At 32.0% G+C, this 22,267-nt stretch overlaps 1 protein-coding gene across 1 annotated transcript; it reads left to right on the top strand.

Annotated features, from left to right (window-relative positions):
• Positions 1-1,930: 1,930 nt before the first annotated feature.
• LOC139481553 (uncharacterized protein KIAA2013 homolog) lies at positions 1,931-19,016 on the top strand. The gene is made up of 14 exons (XM_071264971.1): positions 1,931-2,053; positions 3,055-3,183; positions 3,591-3,649; positions 4,163-4,247; positions 5,199-5,272; positions 5,969-6,106; positions 6,908-7,004; positions 7,608-7,676; positions 8,616-8,815; positions 9,182-9,297; positions 13,546-13,810; positions 14,948-15,072; positions 15,321-17,742; positions 17,913-19,016. The coding sequence occupies exons 4-13, from the start codon at positions 4,209-4,211 to the stop codon at positions 15,506-15,508; spliced, it is 1,311 nt and encodes a 436-aa protein (XP_071121072.1). The 5' UTR covers positions 1,931-2,053; positions 3,055-3,183; positions 3,591-3,649; positions 4,163-4,208; the 3' UTR covers positions 15,509-17,742; positions 17,913-19,016.
• The last annotated feature ends 3,251 nt before the right edge of the window (positions 19,017-22,267 follow it).

The raw sequence follows: 22,267 nt of genomic DNA, 5'->3' as shown, positions 1-22,267 counted from the left end.
ACCTTCATCCATTTCGTAGCAATACAGGATATAAACCTGCCTCTACGTGCCATACGTTGGAAATTTATATAGATTTAACCAAGCTTGACTTGTTTTTCTACCAATAGAAAGAATTGTAAAAAAACAATCTTACTAAGGGCGAAAGAATAGCACTACGCAATTTGAAAAATGATGAAACAAAAGTAATAAAAAAGGCAGATAACAATTCAAATTGTGTTATTTTAGACAGGCTAGACTACATAACAGAAGTCAAACGACAATTAAATACTCAACATTACTGCGAATTAGATTCATTTAACAAGGCAAAACTGAAAATCCAGGTCATTGAGTATGTTAAATCATTATACGACCAAGGCATAACCGACAAAATATCATTTAAATGTTTAACAATGGTCAAAATTAAAAGATGAACGATTAGGGAGAAACAGAGACGTTTAAACAAATACAACATGATGGATTAAACGAATTTAATATAATTTCATCTGGCAGACCAATTATATCACAGTGTGGTTCTGTAACTGAACTTATAATAGGTCATTACGTTGACTATTTTTTTAATACCAATAGTTCAAAATCAGTCTACATATATATAAGATACTACATCGTTCATTACTATCATTGAGAAATTAAAATCTATGCCAAACAGCCTGTTGGTTTCGTATGATATAACACAGATGTTTACTAATCTACCTCAAGGAGCGTTATTGAGTGCGGTTGAACGAGCCTATGGCAGTTTTGACAAATCAAACTTCAAAGCCAATGCTCCGCCAGTCAATGTATTAATACATTTGTTGAGGATCATTTTAGAAAACAATGTATTTGAATTTAATGGAAAAATTTACAAACACATAATAGGTACGGCAATTGTTGCAGTTCCTTCACCGGAAATCTGTGACATTCTTATGTTCGAAATAATGAATCAAAGTATTTCTGCATTTCAATATAAAGACAAAATATTCTATCATGGCAGATATAGAGACGATGGGTTCATAATATATGATTGAACCTCAGATGAAATTATGGAATTTTTTCGTCTAGCAAATAATTATAACCCCTTATTAAAGTTCACTTATGAAATCAAAAACGATAAATGTCGTTCTTAGATGTTGATGTAATTAAAGGTCAAAATTTACAACACATGGCATTCTTGACCTTGACACACATTATAAAGAAACAAATTCTTATCTGTTTCTGCACAGAAATAGCTGTCATTCACAGCATGTATTCAGAGGATTTATTAAAGGTGAAGCAATACGGCAAATTAGAAACACAAGTGACCATAAACAATTAATAAACAATCTAACTATTTTCAAAGTAAAATTATTAGATAGGGGTTATGATAATATGGAAATAGATGATAGTATTAGGTATTACTGATGCTTTATCAATTGACCGTACTGAATTACTACAAAAAGGCAAATTAACAGAAAATCAAAATATTCCGTTAGTTTTAATAACTAAATATAATCCATATAAAAGTAAAATAAAGAAACGTATAATGAAACACTGGCATTTATTACAGTTCGACGAAGATTGTGTTCAAATATTCAATACAGCACCAATAGTTGCGTATAGCAAACATAAAAGTATTGGAGATATGCTTAGTAGATCAAAGTTAAAGACTTTTAAATTGACAGTTGGACCCCTGACGATGGCAGATGTGTCATACAAACTAGATCTATTGAAGAAGAATTAAAATATAAATATATCAATATTATAATACATGAATAATTTTCATATTTTATTATATTCAAATAATGCATCTTAAAGTGACCATCCAAAGATTAACTACATAAAACACTAAAATAGTGTCGGGTCCAATCATGCAATATGGGATGCGTGGTTGCATGGGTGTTTTATTATAACAAATATATCATAACATCATCTACATTATGTAATGTCAGATATGATTATCATTTTTCTTTTGCAGAAACAGCTTCATTATGCATTGATGATAATCTAAGGTTTCTAAAACGTTAAGGAAAAAAGTATGATGCTTTTATAAATCACAACCCACTGAAAGCTGGAGAGCAGTTCTACCCAGCTTATGTTGGTAGGTTAACATTTAGTGAAATATAAGATTTGTTTAAGAATCATTCTGTTTAAGTCAAACTTAACTGAATTGAGGAGTTTTCAGAATTATAATACATTGAACATGTTGAATAAGTAACAAATACTGTGTACTGAAATATGTAAGAATTGTAGTCTGAATTCTATAATCAGAACTAAATGGCTAAAATGTATTTCACCTTCATCATGTTCATGCAAAGTTTCATTAAGATCAATCACAATTTATAGTTGAATTTGAAAATTGCTAGAAAAGCAATTTAGTCTAAAGTGTTCCATTGTAATCATGGTAATGTTGACATAAGATAAAATGTTGAAACATAAATAATATGCTAAATCTTGTTCAAATCTTAATTCATTTTTTTCTGCTATTAAATCCAGTTACATGTATGTTCATTCATATTTGCAAATATTCATGTACAGTTGTTTAGTCACTTTACTGGTAACCACTGGTGGTAGGTCAATGATATTTGTTATGCAGTTGTATAAGCTTTGGGTCCTCTCATTTCCATGGAGATTATTTTACCCTGCTCACATATCATGGTCTACTGAATTTGAAAGTTTCCCTCATTTGCATGGATTAGTTTGTGATTAGGTCTGTTTATGGGGAACCACCGGTGGTATGTCAATGGTACATGATAACATTTAGATTATTGTACACTAGTAAACACATTTTCTATACATTCTGAAAAAACTAATCAGATCAGAATATATTGACATGGCAAGTGAAATGGCTGAATAAGTCAATGCTATATTTTTAAGGCACTGGATTTGTTTCAATTTTGACCAAAAGACTGCACAGAACTTACTTTCATGCACATGTATTGTATGATTGGTTTCAATCAATATAGCTGATGCAGTTTTATAAGTGATTTCTTTTTTTGTTGCCTATATGAAGATATCAGAAAAATGTTTTTTTTTAGGCAGATCTAAAAAAGCATAAAAAGGTAATGAACCTTTCTGTACAGTCTTGCTTTTAATTTCCAGGAAATGGAAAAGTATCAGTATCCTTGGACAGTGAGAAAGGAATGTACATCAGACTTAACAGGGCTTTGTCATTAACTGTTAAGTATTATCCTATAGTCACTGAACACTTAGATGACTATAGTTCAAAGGGTAAGTTGTTCATAGATATAAGAAGATGTGGCATGAGTGCAAATGAGACAACTCTTCATTCAAGTCACGATTTGTAAAAAAGTAAATGATTAAAAGTACGGCCTTCAACTTGAAGCCTTGGCTTTCACCAAACAGCAAGCTTGTAAGGGTTCCAAAATGACTGGTATAAAATCACTCAAACCGGAAAACCAACGTTCTAATCTGTATAAAACATACGAAGCACTTATAAACCACATCAACAAACAATAACTACTGAACAACAGGTTCCCGACTTAGAACAAGTGCAAAAAAGTGTTATGGGTTTAAACGTAGCACTAACATTGATATTTTTCTTAAATTTTTATGCAATATCATGAAAGTTGGCCACTGTTGGGAATGTGATTTTATTTCTGATTTTTCAATTACAGATGCAACAGTGTTAAATATACACCATGTTATAGCAGACAAGATACAGTGTTTTGAAGTTGTAAGTTTGTATATTCAAATTTTGTATACTAATAGTTTGTATTGAATTTTCTCAAATATAGTATTATGAGATTTAAAATCTGATGCTTTAATGCAAAGTAAATAATAAACATGATGTTGAATATTCATAAGACAATAGTATAGGAATAATAAATTTGAAAAGATGTTTTTTTTTATCACTAACTGTTATATATAGACTATATAACAGTCAATAATAGTTACCAGAACAAACTTATTGTAGATTTATAAAAAAATAATATTTTCTGAGATTTTATTTTGTGTTTTTTCCAAAGTCTGCATTCACACCTATAGAAAATTTGGTTCAACTTTACCTACAGAATCCATGAAATTGTTATTACAGGAATTATGCATACACAGTAATCAACATGCTTACATTTAAAGACATGCAACCGTGTGTCAATCCTCATCTGCAAAAGTGATAACACAGAAAAACACGGGTTGTACTGTAGATTTAGACTAAAATATGAATTATTGTATTAATGTTTTTTTTTAGAACAAAGGATGGAGGAGTAACTGTGTTACAGTAGAATCCTTGGTTTATGCCAGTAGGACAAGATATCAAAATCAGAAATCCTAGTGTAAGTTCAAAACATAAGAGATACTTTTCCTACTTATATTATATAATGAAGAAAACATTTAAATGAATTAAAAGAGATATTTGAACTAAATATTGTGAGTATCCAGTTACTTACTATGTTTAAAAACAAATAACCACATTCTGAATAAAAAATGTATATGACCTTTTTCTGTATAATATAAAAGTAGATTAGTGTCTTTCTATTTTTACAAAAGGTACAAAAATTGTATTTGAATCACATGTTACACAGACTGCAGTAGTTATAGTAATTTTAAAGCAAAATTGAAACATGGAATTGTGCATTTCTTAACCTTATAAAATTTATTAAACGTCATGTATTTAAATTGTAGCAAAAGATAGTTCTAAAAATCAATTATTTTGAAAGGCAGTATTTTTTAATCATCACATCCTACTTAAATGGGAGATAATCCATCATCAAGAATGTCTTCCTCAGTCTTTCTTGAATTTATGGATGACTTTTTCTGGTAACCTTTCACAAATAGAAAAGGATTTATTTCTAGGGAAAATTATCAATGATTGAAGTGATAATAATCCTACTCTACTGTTATTATTAAAAATAATCGAACTTAAAGTCTTTCAGATTTTCTTGTGCCAAAAAATGGCAGACTAAATAGAAAATAGAAAAGGATTTATTTCTAGGGAAAATTATCAATGATTGAAGTGATATCAATCCTACTCTACTGTTATTATTAAAAATAATTGAACTTCTTAAAGTCTTTTAGATTTTCTTGTACCATTAAATGGCTGACTCAGGTCTTTTGGTTTTTAATGGAGCATACATTTGACAAAAACTACCTGACTTTCTTGTCCAATGAAATGATAGAAATGAGTCATCAAACACAAAATCCTTGATTCTCTACTACAGTATCAATCACAGTTGTAGGAAAAGTCGAATATATCATTTTAAAAACGAACTTTACTTTTTTTGTAGAAAAACTCAGTGGTAGTAAATTTAGACCAAATTGGTCAGACACAGTTGAAGGATGCCAAAGTTAGTAAAGCAAGGTAATCATACATGAAATTTGTTATATGTTATCTATAAACAGCTGATCTAGATGGCTAGTGATCAGTCACACACATTATTGATCAAGAAGAACCAATAGTATATTGTTGATTCATAAAAAGCAAAATCACAAAAATAATGAACTCAGAGGAAAATCAAATCATGGGAAAATTTCATTGATGGTACCAATTTTCATGGATGAAGGAAAAGTTGTAATGAAGATGATTGATCTTTTTGTTTTACAAATGTTTGCAGCATACACGTTCAAGGAAGAGTTTTTTTTTCATAAAACTGAACTCAGCTGAGTACAAAATATGTGTCTGAAACATAAAATCATGTTCTTTGATTGGTTGATAATTCAGTCTGAGTATCATCATTTTTTAACTTGTAATGAAACTTTATGACCACAAGGCCTGTTATGCACATCGAGGTAACACCTATAACCACAAAATCCCATTATAATTTTTTTGCATTTTCACATGCATAGTTTGGAAAAGGAAATGTGTTGCCCTCTTATCATATCATGCATTTCAATCTTTTTACTTTTTTTTTGGAGTCTATATTTTTCTCATATCTATTTTATATTTAACTCATAAGATAGAATTTGTTGTACATTAAATTGATAGCAATTCAATTAATTAATTAACTACCGCCATCATTAATGTGTAACTTGAAATAAAAAATATTTGTCTTTGCAGTACTACAGATGCTACAGGAATGTCTGTGGAGTATACCTCAACTCAGGGAGTCATCCTAATACCAGATTCAAAGTACAAAGTACATATAGCCATCGCAACAGTTAAAATTCTTCCTTCTGTAGCCATCAAAGCTGGAAAGTAAGAAAACTAAAGTTAGAAAATTACAAAAAATAATATTACAACTACTTGTATAAGCGAAGTTTAAATGATCTTCAAGCTTACTGACTCGATAGTTATGTATCTTTTTGTAATCTAATGGGAATATTTTTTCTGTCAGAAGAAAATAGGGATTCCTAAACCATTGCAATCAACTGTAAATATTATTTCCAGTCAGTGATTTTAAGATTATATAAACTAGAAGATGTAGCTTGGATAGACTACACTTGTTTGTACAGGTTGATAGTAATGTTGACCAATGACATATTATAATGCAGCTGCTACTTTATTTAAAAATAGACACTTTTATATTGAGACATGATAACTTTAAAACAGAATGCCAGGTTCAAATTTTGCTCTTACTAAAAGGGCTTTAATAAAAAAAAAAAAAAAAAAAACTCTCCAGGCTGAACTCCATATACTGAATCTTGACATATTGTTGTATTTCTTTAAGTTTGTTTCTTATTTGAATATCAGACCTGCATAACATATCATGAATATTAATCCAGTACTGAAACAATAAATCTGTGATGTTGATAATGTACACAATTCAAAGAAGTATTGTGCTTAGAAAAAAATTGCAGTTTTGTCAAAAAAGAATTAAAAACCCAAACTAAAGGAGAAAAATTATGCTTATTTAAAACTTTTTGTTAATTTTAATAGACTTGTCAAAAATATTTTTCATAGACTTGTCACAAATAATTTTATTAGACTTGTCACAAATAATTTTAATAGACTTGTCCCAAATTTTTTAATTACAATACTTTAATGATAATATTTCAGATCTGTTCGATTCCATGTTGTAACAGCAGTTAACTATACACAAGCTGTAGATCTAAAGTCTAAGGCACCAGAACACTTACAGAGGAGTGTAGATCAGGTACACGATTATTTTATATACAGTTACTGTCAACCCTGAAATAAAGGTCACCATTATAAAGCAAAAACTTATCTTATCAGGCCACCCTCTTCTCAACCCACTGTTATAATTCCTATATAAAACTTTGAACATCAATTTAATGTTCACCTCTGACAGTAAGTTCTCTGTGTTCCTGAGGGTGACATTTATATTCAGATCCTACTGTACATATATTATTTATCCCAATATTTATAAATCAAAAAGTTGATATTAGATTCTTCATATTTATTTTTCTAAATTAAAACGTAGTAAATGAAAATATTACCTTATATATAAATTTCATTCATTCATAGCCTCTCCCGAATTTACCATAATCAGGGGTGCTCTATTTGGAAACACAGGATGTGTAAATATGCTGAAAAGTAGAGAGCTATTTGACCAAAAGGAATATTGAAAGAAGGGGCAAATTCATCTATGGTCAACTTTGCCAGAGGGATATTAACATTAGTTTCTTGAATGCTTATATTCAAATGCTGTAAAGCTAATAAAACATCAGTATTATGTTTCAATGCATACACGGTCATATTAACTTACTTGACATCCAGCTTTTGAATATTATTTTAGCTCTTGGAGTCTGTTATGAAGATAGATTATGCATCACTTAGAGAAGAGCATATTAAAGTTTGGAGAGATGTAAGTTGAAATTTAAGATGATAATAAGTTATATATGGTTTTTGAATCTTTTCAAAATGAAAAAATATTTTTTTGTTGATCCGCATAAATGAAAACTTGTACAGAATTTAATGTCCTGCATAAAAAGTGAAATGGTATTAAAAGACAATGAGAACGTAACCCTATGACATAAAAAAGAAGTCAATGCATTTTTTAACAATAAACAAGTGTTACACACTATAGGACAGTTCAAAAACCCAACAACAAACAAAAGAAAACACCACTGAATACTTGTAAACTGTATATTTATACAGTGTTCACTCTTTACTGGCTGGGTGATTATTAGCACCTTTTTCTTGCCTTGAAAATGCAAGAAAGATTTGAGTATGCTGTTTTTGGTTGCAGTGTCAACAATTTGTTCAACATGTTCAAGTTTGTGCTTAGGTTACCCTGGTAGTCTAAAATAAAAAAAGTTATTTAGGTTATAAAATAAATTATTTTGTCAAAAACTGAAGAAAAAAAAATGAAATAAACAAACTTTCAATAAGTTATCTAAAATTGAATAAAATACTATATATGTTCCAGTATTGTAGCATTCTCAACTAATTACCTTTGCTAACAATCACACAAGACCGAACATGTGTATTTTACATTAAATCAAATTCAACCTTATACATGTGTCCTATGATTTCATTGTGTTCCATTTGCCTGTCTTTTGTCAGTCACATGTTCTTGTGTTGGAAGTCACAGTTCTATATATGTTCCAGTATTGTAGCATTCTCAACTAATTACCTTTGCTAACAATCACACAAGACCGAACATGTGTATTTTGCATTAAATCAAATTCAACCTTATACATGTGTCCTATGATTTCATTGTGTTCCATTTGCCTGTCTTTTGTCAGTCACATGTTCTTGTGTTGGAAGTCACAGTTCTGTACAATTTTCAATTTCATTTAAGATATGGAAAAGTGAATTTGGTATTAGTAACTCCAAGGCAGCTGGTTCTCTGAATGGCGATAAAATCAACACTACAATATTCTATGTTCTAAGTACCATACAGGCTCCATTACATGAGCTGAGTACAACTGTTGAGGAAAAGTCAAAGATCCAGAAAACTTTACATTATCCGGATAGATGTTATGGAGGTCACACATTATTGTAAGTTTTAAACACTTTACATTTTTGAGATGCCACAAATTTTAAACATGTTAAAGTTCTAGTATTACTTTTGAAAAGTCTCATTATTCAGGTAGCTATGATGCAAGCACCTTATAAGTTCTAATGTTAGTTCTGGTGTGTTGATTGTAGTTTTCTTTCACTATTTTTATTTTTACAAGTTACTCTACTGATGAAGTGACAAACTAATTTTTATTTTTTGTTATATTTTCTTTATGAAATAGTATGAGGCATAAGTTTTTACTTGAAATAACTCTTCATCCTCTTTTATTCCAATTTTTTGGGTATAGTTTTATGACTTTAACCTTTTTTTTCTGACTTAAAACAATCCATATCTGTATATTATAGGTTTTATTCTGAAACATTATGGTCAGAGATAAAAGATGAGGAAGACATTGCTGATGTTACCTCAACATGGATGATCACACTAGAGAAGAAAGGATGTAATATTATAGTTAGAGCAGGTACATTCATAATGCATTACATCCTGTTTGGTAGCATCTTTGAAGGAAAGACCTTTGAATAATATACAACACCAGGGTTGTGTTTAATATCGTAGCGGCTACATAGGGCTATGTAGGTTGATGACTATTGAACGTGTAGATAGCAGAGCTGCTACATAGATATTGATCCAGGGTTGTGTTTAATATCGTAGCGGCTACATAGGGCTATGTAGGTTGATGACTATTGAACGTGTAGATAGCAGAGCTGCTACATAGATATTGATCCAGGGTTGTGTTTAATATCGTAGCGGCTACATAGGGCTATCTATGTAGGTTGATGACTATTGAACGTATAGATAGCGGGGCTGCTACATAGATATTGATCCAGGGTTGTGTTTAATATCGTAGCGGCTACATAGGGCTATGTAGGTTGATGACTATTGAACGTGTAGATAGCGGAGCTGCTACATGGATATTGATCCAGGGTTGTGTTTAATATCGTAGCGGCTACATAGGGCTATGTAGGTTGATGACTATTGAACGTGTAGATAGCAGAGCTGCTACATAGATATTGATCCAGGGTTGTGTTTAATATCGTAGCGGCTACATAGGGCTATGTAGGTTGATGACTATTGAACGTGTAGATAGCGGAGCTGCTACATAGATATTGATCCAGGGTTGTGTTTAATATCGTAGCGGCTACATAGGGCTATGTAGGTTGATGACTATTGAACGTGTAGATAGCGGAGCTGCTACATGGATATTGATCCAGGGTTGTGTTTAATATCGTAGCGGCTACATAGGGCTATGTAGGTTGATGACTATTGAACGTGTAGATAGCAGAGCTGCTACATAGATATTGATCCAGGGTTGTGTTTAATATCGTAGCGGCTACATAGGGCTATGTAGGTTGATGACTATTGAACATGTAGATAGGGGAGCTGCTACATAGATATTGATCCAGGGTTGTGTTTAATATCGTAGCGGCTACATAGGGCTATCTATGTAGGTTGATGACTATTGAACGTGTAGAGAGCAGAGATGCTACATAGATATTGATCCAGGGTTGTGTTTAATATCGTAGCGGCTACATAGGGCTATGTAGGTTGATGACTATTGAACGTGTAGATAGCGGAGCTGCTACATGGATATTGATCCAGGGTTGTGTTTAATATCGTAGCGGCTACATAGGGCTATCTATGTAGGTTGATGACTATTGAACGTGTAGATAGCAGAGCTGCTACATAGATATTGATCCAGGGTTGTGTTTAATATCGTAGCGGCTACATAGAGCTATGTAGGTTGATGACTATTGAACGTGTAGGTAGCAGAGCTGCTACATAGATATTGATCCAGGGTTGTGTTTAATATCGTAGCGGCTACATAGGGCTATCTATGTAGTTTGATGACTATTGAACGTGTAGGTAGCAGAGCTGCTACATAGATATTGATCCAGGGTTGTGTTTAATATCGTAGCGGCTACATAGGGCTATCTATGTAGGTTGATGACTATTGAACGTGTAGAGAGCAGAGCTGCTACATGGATATTGATCCAGGGTTGTGTTTAATATCGTAGCGGCTACATAGGGCTATGTAGGTTGATGACTATTGAACGTGTAGGTAGCAGAGCTGCTACATAGATATTGATCCAGGGTTGTGTTTAATATCGTAGCGGCTACATAGGGCTATCTATGTAGGTTGATGACTATTGAACGTGTAGAGAGCAGAGCTGCTACATGGATATTGACCAGGGTTGTGTTTAATATCGTAGCGGCTACATAGGGCTATGTAGGTTGATGACTATTGAACGTGTAGGTAGCAGAGCTTCTTCATAGATATTGATCCAGGGTTGTGTTTAATATCGTAGCGGCTACATAGGGCTATCTATGTAGGTTGATGACTATTGAACGTGTATATAGCGGAGCTGCTACATAGATATTGATCCAGGGTTGTGTTTAATATCGTAGCGGCTACATAGGGCTATGTAGGTTGATGACTATTGAACGTGTAGATAGCGGGGCTGCTACATAGATATTGATCCAGGGTTGTGTTTAATATCGTAGCGGCTACATAGGGCTATCTATGTAGGTTGATGACTATTGAACGTGTAGATAGCGGAGCTGCTACATAGATATTGATCCAGGGTTGTGTTTAATATCGTAGCGGCTACATAGAGCTATGTAGGTTGATGACTATTGAACGTGTAGATAGCGGGGCTGCTACATAGATATTGATCCAGGGTTGTGTTTAATATCGTAGCGGCTACATAGGGCTATGTAGGTTGATGACTATTGAACGTGTAGATAGCGGAGCTGCTACATAGATATTGATAGCAGCTAGGCTAGCTACTCGACATTCAGTAGACAACAATCTAGGTAGCACTACATAGCCACTAATATTGAAAGCAACCCAGAACAACCTTTTTTTTTGTCTGAGGTATAAGGAAGTAAAGTGTTGTCTTCTACAAAAAGTTAAGATTACAGAATACAGAAATCTGATGACAGTTAACTCCTGATAGATTTAATCATGAGCATACCTCTGTAATTTTATTATTATTTAGCTTTTGATGTTAGTGACCTTGTCTTCAGTTTATTTGTACCGTATATAACTTACACTGAAATACTTTTCACAATTCCAAAGTTTGCTGGTGATAAAAACTTCTTAATCAGCATGATCATATGACCTCCCTTATGTTTGAAGATTGTTTAGAAGAGAATAAAAGTACACACAAAGCACGTTTTATTTTTATTTTGGCTCAGTATGGTAATTTAGTAACTTTAAGTATGTTGATAAGAATTTCTCCAATTTGTTTTTAAGTAAATAAAGGATGACCTAGATTTATTTGTGTTAAATATTCTATACAATTGACAATTTGAGTATTCTTATAATAACTTAATGACCCAATTAAGTGTTGTGCAAAAATGGGAACAGGACTGCTCATATTTGAATCTGTCAAATCTTGTTATTATCTGTTATACCACTGGGTCGATGCCACTACTGGTGGACGTTTCGTCCCCGAGGGTATCACCAGCCCAGTAGTCAGCACTTCGGTGTTGACATGAATATCAATTATATGGTCATTTTTATAAATTTTCTGTTTACAAAACTTTGAATTTTTCGAAAAACTAAGGATTTTCTTACCCCAGGAGTAGATTACCTTAGCCATATTTGGCACAACTTTTAGGAATTTTTGATCCTCAATGCTCTTCAACTTTATATTTATTTGGCTTTTTAACTATTTTGATCTGAGCGTCACTGATGAGTCTTATGTAGATGAAACGCGCGTCTGGGGTATAAAATTATAATCCTGGTACTTTTGATAACTATTTACACCACTGGGTCGATGCCATTGCTGGTGGACGTTTCGTCCCCGAGGGTATCACCAGCCCAGTAGTCAGCACTTCGGTGTTGACATGAATATCAATTATATGGTTATTTTTTATAAATTTTCTGTTTACAAAACTTTGAATTTTTCGAAAAACTAAGGATTTTCTTACCCCAGGAGTAGATTACCTTAGCCATATTTGGCACAACTTTTAGGAATTTTTGATCCTCAATGCTCTTGCAATTATTTGGCTTTTTAACTATTTTGATCTGAGCGTCACTTATGAGTCTTATGTAGACGAAACGCGCGTCTGGCGTATAAAATTATAATCCTGGTACTTTTGATAACTATTTACACCACTGGGTCGATTCCACTGCTGGTGGACGTTTCGTCCCCGAGGGTATCACCAGCCCAGTAGTCAGCACTTCAGTGTTGACATGAATATCAATTATATGGTCATTTTGATAAATTTTCTGTTTACAAAACTTTGAATTTTTCGAAAAACTAAGGATTTTCTTACACCAGGAGTGGATTACCTTAGCCATATTTGGCACAACTTTTAGGAATTTTTGATCCTCAATGCTCTTCAACTTTGTATTTATTTGGCTTTTTAACTATTTTGATCTGAGCGTCACTGATGAGTCTTATGTAGACGAAACGCGCGTCTGGCGTATAAAATTATAATCCTGGTACTTTTGATAACTAATTATACAAGGACAATGATACTGTGTGCATGGCATTTATGCAATTTAAAAAAAAAAATCACTATCGTATGTTTTACAAAATATGAAACTTTATGAGTAATAGGAAATGTGGGGTATACGCCCATGAGGCAGGAAGACAATGACAAAAAAAAATCAAAGGATTAGAAACGTAAAAATTTTACACGTCAAGGTAAGCAATATTACAAAAGACTAAAACTGTCCATTTAAATTTTCTGCTAGGTGCTGAAGGAGTATTACAAGCCATATTACTTAGTCTTGGTGGTTTAAGGTTTGACGACAACCATTTAGAGATGTCGATGGAACCAAAGGACCTCCATAGAGACTTATTATTCCATAGACTTAACTATGGCAACAATACACATGTTAACATATCAGTGATAGTAGATTTAGACAATAAAGCTGTCATACGTGTGTCGTTAGATAGAAATGATCGGCCATACTATGCCTGTGATGCTGGGTGTATAGATGCACCTATCGCCTTAAGGTATAATATGGAATGTAATTTAATATGAGCTGCTTCAGATATAAATTGGCCTTATCTAGTGCACATATACATCAACCAGTATAAGTGTTTGATTGGTTTTGGAATATTCAAATTCGAAATAAAAGATTATTTTGGTCTGTTCTGTAAGGTTCTTATATCAACTTATGAAATAATGATAGACTGCATAGATATTTTTCATCCTGACATAAGTTAACAGATGTTTTTATATACATTTGCATATTAAAGGTGGATGTCTATCTGATGCAGCATAGCTAGGAACATGATGAAAAATGCACATATTTTTGCAAATTTGAGAGTGTTTCAATATTTTTTCTGTATTCATTATAATTCTTACCATTAAAAAACAATAAATGCTCTATAATCCTTAGAAAAGTATTTAAATTATTAAGGATACAAATCTGTATGATAAAAATTATTGGGGAAAGGTAAACTGAAGACAAAAGTTAACACACAAATATAAGTTTTTTTTACAAACTTGATAAAATTATGTTGTTTGATCAGTTTATGTGCAGTGTGCACAAATGGAAAGATATGGAATATTTATTTTCATATCATGATATTAAAATGTTCCCTTCATGTACCATTCATAACCCTCAAAAAAGAAAAAGGGCTTTTAGTGTTGTTCTCCATCTCAAAGTCAAAGCAAACCTTCAACAGTGAGAAACAAGTTAATATCCTCATTGCAAGCAAAAGATGTACCTAAGCAGAGATTTGTCGTGAACTATTGGTATTGAAGAATGTCAAAAGATAATAAAAATAGGGGAGAGGAGTGTTAATGTTTATATTGTAAAGTTTTGGGAGGGAAGAATTGTAGAAAAGTTGGGCAGGGGTTTAGACACCATGGAAAAAAGACACAAGTGATAATCATATCAAATGTTCACAGGCAAAATTCCAATTTCTCAGTTGTCAACTTCACTAAAACTTGTTATGTCTTAAATCTAAATTGATTTTTCTACACAATGGTGTATAACACGCCTACTTTTGTTGTCAGAATGATATGTAGCAGGCCTACCAAAGTATGTCAATAGTAATTATTTCGATATTAAGGTACATGTATATAGGATTATTTTTTTTCTGAGACCAGTGCCTGTGCAAATATTTGCTTTATTTTGTCAGTAAAGAGGTTGTACAGTTTCCTGTAAAGAGGACAGAACCATTGACTTCCATCTTGTATATAACAGCTGATAAACAGCACATGGAGGAACTCAAACACACAATACATGTCAAGGAGATAAAAGAAGGTAATCATTTATATTACATGGATACAATATGATTTTAGGTATACATCAATTGAAAAAAGGATACAAAAAGACAAATGTCAACATACCAGTAGTCAAGTTTCTTAACAATTTGTCAAGGTGTTACTGTGTAAATTGATCTGATATGAATATATTATAGATAGAAGTGCTTGCTTCTTGTGGCTTTTTAAAATATGAAGTTCTTTACACCAATTTACTGTCTTAAGATAATTTTTCATGTTTTTTTTCAGCTCCAGCACATGAACACCATGTCATTGCGTTACACAAACATGGGCACCATTTTGGAGGACTTCCAACTATATTTTGGGCTTCTTTAGCATTCCTTATAATTATATTCCATTTGTTTTTATTTAAACTGATATATAATGAATACTGCCAAGGACAGGATAGATATGGTCGGACTAGATATAGTGTGTGATTGAATGTTTCCATGGTAACCATGTTGTGATGGTAATCTTCCAATGGCAGCTAGCTATATATAGAGACAGGTGTTACAATATTAAAAAACATGATACCAGTCCAGAAAGACAACCAGATAAATGTTAGAATCTTTCAAGTGCCTACGAGGAGAATTTGTGTGATCAAAAAATTAATTTGTGAAAATGTCTATATTATTGAAATTCATTTATCTTTGGTAAGATTTTGTGTAGAAATTCAAAGTTCCCAAAGGCGGTGAATGGTTCAATATGATTTGGACCATTGGATGATTATAACAAACTGGTAAAAACAAATTTCAATTGACAATCATGAATAAACTTACTAAAATTTCCTCAAATCTATTGTCAAGATTATTACTGATTCAACATTAGTATTGTACAGGTTTAAACTGTAAGAATGGCATCCTTTATTAGCACTGGGAATTTGAATTCTGCAATTTTGTAAAAATCACTTCAACAGAAAATGGAATAGGTATCAGTGAATTATTGAGTTACAAAGCCCACACCATGTACAAGAACAAATTATGTAATAATTGTATGACATTTCTGGTTTGACACAAGCAGAAAGTTATCTTGAGCAATCTAATATTAGATTGAAAATCCTCCTAATTTTTATTTAACTACTTTTATATCAGTAAATGATATTAAAATTTTGAATAGAAGCTAAAATGAAACACTTGTGTTGACATTTGATGATGTCACACACTGTTCGGGAAAAAGATAACAGTCCACAGCAACACTTCACATGTTCCTGTGATAAGACGATATGCTACATTACACCTTTAGAATTAATTGAATTAGCAGTTGAGTAAATGTATGCTTAAATTGGAATTGAAATGTTTTATCAAGATTCTGATGCATGGGTATTTTATGTTCACATTTATTTGACAACAATCTTTAAATTGAGATCATTGTTTTAAACATATCATACTTATCTCTTTCCTTGATATCTCTTGACCTGAAGTTGTCATGTGTGATTAGTGGAACCCGTATGGATGCATTCAACTGCAGAAACAAATGTTATCAACTGTTCTCACAAGTCCACTTTTTTATTAAATAGAAATCCAAAATATCCTTCTTTGCCTACTGCATGTACATACAATAACATGTATATGTAGACAAATTGTATTCTTCAGGTATGATAATAAATAAGTACTACAAATGTATTCAGGAGAGAATTAAACCAATATATGTATTTTCACACGTTTCTTGAAATTATGCAATAACAAATGTATTAACAATGGTATATTTTTGTGGGATATCTTGTTTGTTAAGTATGTTATTGAAGTGGATAAATTTTCTTTATTTATTTATATATGCCAGTTGGTAAATGTAGCTTATGTGTGGAGACTGTTTAGCATAGTTTAACCATGAGTTTAACAATAATGTATGGTACATGTATAGGATTATTATTAAGTTCAAAATGAATGGAATATATACCAGTTAGTAAATGTGGTTTAAATACCCTGGTATGCTTGTAGATTCTCATTAGCAGGAATTTAACAAGAATGTTTCCTATTTTATTATAATTATGTTCAAAATGAAAAAAGCATGTTATGTGTAAATGGGAGTAGTGTATGAAATGTGAGGAGTTCAAATGCATGTTATATAATGGCAATAGTTGAATGAAAAGCAAGCAGTCCTTTTCAACCCCCTGTAACTTATCTTCTGACATTTTTTTGCAGCTATCAGATAATTCCTAAAGCACACTGACCTTTTTGTTAGGTTAATTGTGTTCTTAATTTTACTGTACTATAAAAGTTATTATCAATTCCAAACACAAATTTATAGCTAGATAATGATCTCTTAAAGTTTGATATCAGATGTAATTTATAAAAAAGCTACATGATATCTTTTAAGTCAACAATGTCACAGAGTTTTAGGTAATGAAATAAAGATTTTTGTTGAGATCTCTGTGATATTTTTGTTCATAGATAGCTTATCTTATAGATAATTCTCCCAGATCTTCTTATATTTATTTGAAGAAGAAAGATATTTAACATTTTTATACGACCGCAAAAATTGAAATTTTTTTGGTCGTATATTGGTATGACGTTGGCGTCGTCATCGTCCAAAGACATTTGGTTTTTTGCACTATAACTTTAGTAAAAGTAAATAGAAATCTATGAAATTTAAACAAAAGGTTTATGACCATAAAAGGAAGGTTGGGATTGATTTTGGGAGTTTTGGTCCCAACTGTCTATAGGAATAAGGGGCCAAAAAGGGCCGAAATAAGCATTTTTCTTGGTTTTCGCACAATTACTTTTGTAAAAGTAAACAGAAATCTATGAAATTTTAACACAAGTTTCATTACCATATAAGGAAGGTTGGGATTGATTTTGGGAGTTTTGGTCCAAACAGTTTAGGAATAAGGGGACAAAAAAGGTCCCAAATAAGCATTTTTCTTGGTTTGTGCACAATAACTTTAGTATAAGTAAATAGAAATCTATGAAATTTTAACACAAGGTTTATGACCACAAAAGGAAGGTTGGGATTGATTTTGGGAGTTTTGGGTACAGTTAAGGAATTAGGGGCCAAAAAAGGGTCCAAAATTAAACTTTGTTTGATTTCATCAAAAAATGAATTATTGGGGTTCTTTTATATGCCAAATATAACCGTGTATTTAGATTCTTAATTTTTAGTCCTGTTTTCAAATTGGTCTACATTATGGTCCAAAGGGTCCAAAATCAAACATAGTTTGATTTTAATAAAAATTGAATTCTTGGGGTTCTTTGATATGCCGAATCTAAACATGTACTTAGATTTTTGATTATGGGCCTAGTTTTCAAGTTGGTCCAAATCGGTTTAACTTTGTTTGAATTCAACCAAAATTGAATATATGGGGTTCTTCAATATGCTGAATTTAACCATGTATTTAGATTTTTAAAATTTGGGCCCTGTTATCAAATTGGTCCACATTGAGGTCTAAAGGGTCTAAAATTGAACATTATTTGATTTCATCAAAAATTGAATTCTTGGGGTTCTATGATATGCTGAATCTAACCATGTATTTAGATTTTGGATATTGGACCATAATAGGTAAATTTCCAATTTAAAATTTTTAAGTTTTTAAGTTTAAGTTCTTAGACCACATTCATTCTGTGTCAGAAATCTATGTTGTGTCAACTATTTAATCACAATCCAACTTCAGAGCTGTATCAAGCTTAAATGTTGTGTCCATACTTGCCCCAACTGTTCAGGGTTCGACCTCTGCAGTCGTATAATGCTGCACCCTGCAGAGCCTCTGGTTATTATTAGTTTGTTTTCAGAAGGTTGAAGGACCTGCATGATTTTATGTATGTACTGAATTGCTCCCAAATAAATGTGAAATTATTTTTATTTTATAGTGCTATGTTATATCAAAATGTATGAGTTGTATAAGCCTATTGAATGAAGGATCTACTGATTCTATTTATGCTATGTATGAATTATTATTGTTCATGGGATTTGATATGTTTGTTATAAAGGATTAAAAATGTCCATCATTGATTAATTTTTATTCCCATTTGTAAGCCTTCCTGGATCTATTCCTTTGTTAAAGAGAAAACAAAAGCCCAATACCCAAAACCTAAACAATTCACAAAAGATGTCTACAAGTCAATATGCAGGTTAAAGTACAGTATTGAACATAAGAAAGTTGTCCATCCAGAATGCCAAGCTCTAAATCAAACAGAGTATACAAAAAATGAATAAGTTTAGCAAAATCTTTAGAAAGGACAAGGTACGATAAGACTCGTTTGTTTGCCCCCTTTCTTCTCATTTTATTAATTTTGTTTTGGAAAGCTTCTTATTACGTTAAAATATTCCCTTAGGTTTGAAGTTTGTTCAGATGATTTTCAAAACCATTAATTTCAGAAAATGGGTGAGGTTAGGGGGGGTAAAAGGCATGAAAAATGTCAAAAGAAGGAAAAATAACGAATTTTTAACAGTGTTTCTTAAAATTTAATAAGGCACGCCTATGTGACACAGAAAAAAATATGGTGATATAGACAGCAAAAACAGTTCTCATGACATTGGAATGAAAAATTCCTGGGTCATTTTGGGGCAGGCACTACCCCCCCCCCCCAAAAAAAAAAAATTAAATAGAATAAACATTTAAATTGGACAACATATGATGAGATTCCTGGCTTATAACAATCACATGAATGTGGCTCTATTTAAATAGTGAGCTTTTGTATTTAAAATGTAAAAAGTTGGATGTATTAAACCACTTGTAAAAGTATTGCTTGTTCCAATGTTGCAGAATGTTAGACTTAGGAATACTGATCTTATGGCATTGATGGGAACTGTGTAAACTAAATATCTTAAAAGGTAGAATACATAAATACTTCATCTTTTGTATACAGCTGATCTATGTTTCAAAGTTTCTGTCTGTTGCACCTCATTTATTATCACAACATTTAATCACTTTTAATAAGACCACAATTGTTTTGTATTGAGTTTGCAAGGAAGGGTCCCTGTAATTCATGTGAGGACTTTAAGACTGTGTCTCAGATATTATAAATAACAGTTTAGTTTTAGATGGTGTTTTTGGTCGAGCCTGCAACTTTACTTGCAGAAAGCTCAACATAGGGATAGTGATCCGGCGGTGGTGGCAGCGTTAGCTAACTTCTTAAAAGCTTTATATTTAGAAGGGGGAAGACCTGGATGCTTCATACTTTGTATATAGATGCCTCATGTTACGAAGTTTCCATCAGTCACATGTCCAATGCCCTTGACCTCATTTTCATGGTTCATTGACTACATGAAAAAAAGTTGAAGATTTTTTGTAATGTTAAATTCTCTCTCATTATAAGTAATATCATAACTATATTTAGTATGTGCGTACCTTGCAAGGTCCTCATGCCTATCATACAGTTTTCACTTGACTTGGACTTCATTTCATGGATCAATGAACAAGGTTAAGTTTTGGTGAATAAGTCCTGATCTCAGATACTATAAGCAATAGGTCTAGCATATTCGGTGTTTGAAGGACTGTAACGTGAACATGTCAATCTGGCAGGTGTCATCTGACCTTGACCTCATTTTCATGGTTCGGTAGTTATAGTTAAGTATTTGTGTTTTGGTCTATTTTTCTAATACTATATGCAAAAGGTCAACTATATTTGGTGTATGGAAATATTTTATGATCAATATGTCAGTCGCGCATGTTTAATTTGACCTTGACCTCGTTTTCACAGTTCATTGCTCAGTGTTAAGATTTTGTTTTTTGGTGTGTTTTTCTTAAACTATAAGCAATAGGTCAACTCTATTTGTTATATGAAATAATTGTAAGCTGTATGGGCCTGCCTGGCATGGTTTATCTGACCTTGACCTCATTTTCATGGTTCATTGGTTAATGTTTAGTTTTCTTGGTTAATGTTAAGTTTATGTGACAGTTGTAATAAAGCTTTATATTTATGACTCAACATAAAGTCAATGATAAGTAAAGAAGGCGAGACATTTCAGCGTGTGCACTCTTGTTTTTAGGTATAAGCAGAAGGTTATTCATATTTTGTACATGGTATGATTGTAAGTTGTACATAAATATTTTATGTGACCTTGACATCAGATCTGGTCTGTTCCTGTTCTTCTGACCTTGTCATAATTTTCATGGATAATGATAATAAGTTTTGTGGTACCTGTAGAATAAAATTGAGAATGGAAATAGGGAATATGTCAAAGAGACAATAACCCAACCAAAGAGCAGATCGAAGTCGAATGTCTTAAATGCAGCTAAAAATACAGCACCCTTAAGGTGGGCCTCAGCTGTCCCCTAAATAAAAAGGTGTACTAGTTCAGTGAAAATGGTCGTCACACTTAAGGATGTACTTAGGTGAGGTTTTGGAATTTGTGTTAAATGTTCGGACTCCTTGGTGTTTTTCCATACAATACAATGTAAAATATTTTGCCTCAAAACACCCTTTTATTTTTTCATATTAGACTTAATAGCTCATGAAAGGTCATGTACCAAAATTTTAGAAGATTCTTAATTTTCTTTCTTTTGTTTTGAGACCCAAATAGTACCAATGCATATATAAGGTAAAAGTCCAAGTCAGCCTTTTCCCGCCATATTTTAAATCTCAAATATCTCGAAAAGGAGGTCCATGACCTATCAATATTTTTAGCTTATCTTTATCCTTAATAGATGCACTACCAGCTTATAGTATCAATTTTAATTTCTTAATTTCTTAATTTTTACCTAACCTTTCAAAATGTGCACTGTTTTATAATTCTAGTATGTACAATCGTACTGAATCTACGTATTTAAAACTATAAAACTTAAATAATAAAATATTGACCAATTAGGATATCTTTTCCCCTGTAAAAATGTAAACCTTTTTTTTTTATTTTTAAATTTTGTAAAATCATTTAAAAATGATCCATTGGTTGTAATGTCGATCAACATCTGCTCTTGTATATAAACATAATTTGGCCAAATTGACTTTTCTGGTCAAGTATAGCTGCTTATAATCTATTTAAGAATTTAAGTTCGATCCAAAATTTAAGTTTGAGATGCTTATTGAGAGCTTATATTTGAGTTAAACAAAAATGATTATAAATTATTCAAATCATATAACCAATTCTAAGTTTTTGACTCACTACAGTTATTTTGTGTCAGAAACCTATTATGTGTCAAATATTTAATTACAATCCAAATTCATACCTGTTTTAAGAGTGAATATTGAGTCCATTTTTGCCCCAACTTTTCAGGGTTGGACATCTAAAGAAATTTATTTAATTTGAAACTTATATGTTTA

The sequence above is a fragment of the Mytilus edulis genome, chromosome 7 (genome assembly GCF_963676685.1).
Source record: "Mytilus edulis chromosome 7, xbMytEdul2.2, whole genome shotgun sequence".
Lineage (NCBI taxonomy): Eukaryota > Metazoa > Mollusca > Bivalvia > Mytilida > Mytilidae > Mytilus > Mytilus edulis.
This window is presented reverse-complemented; position numbering and strand designations above follow the sequence as displayed.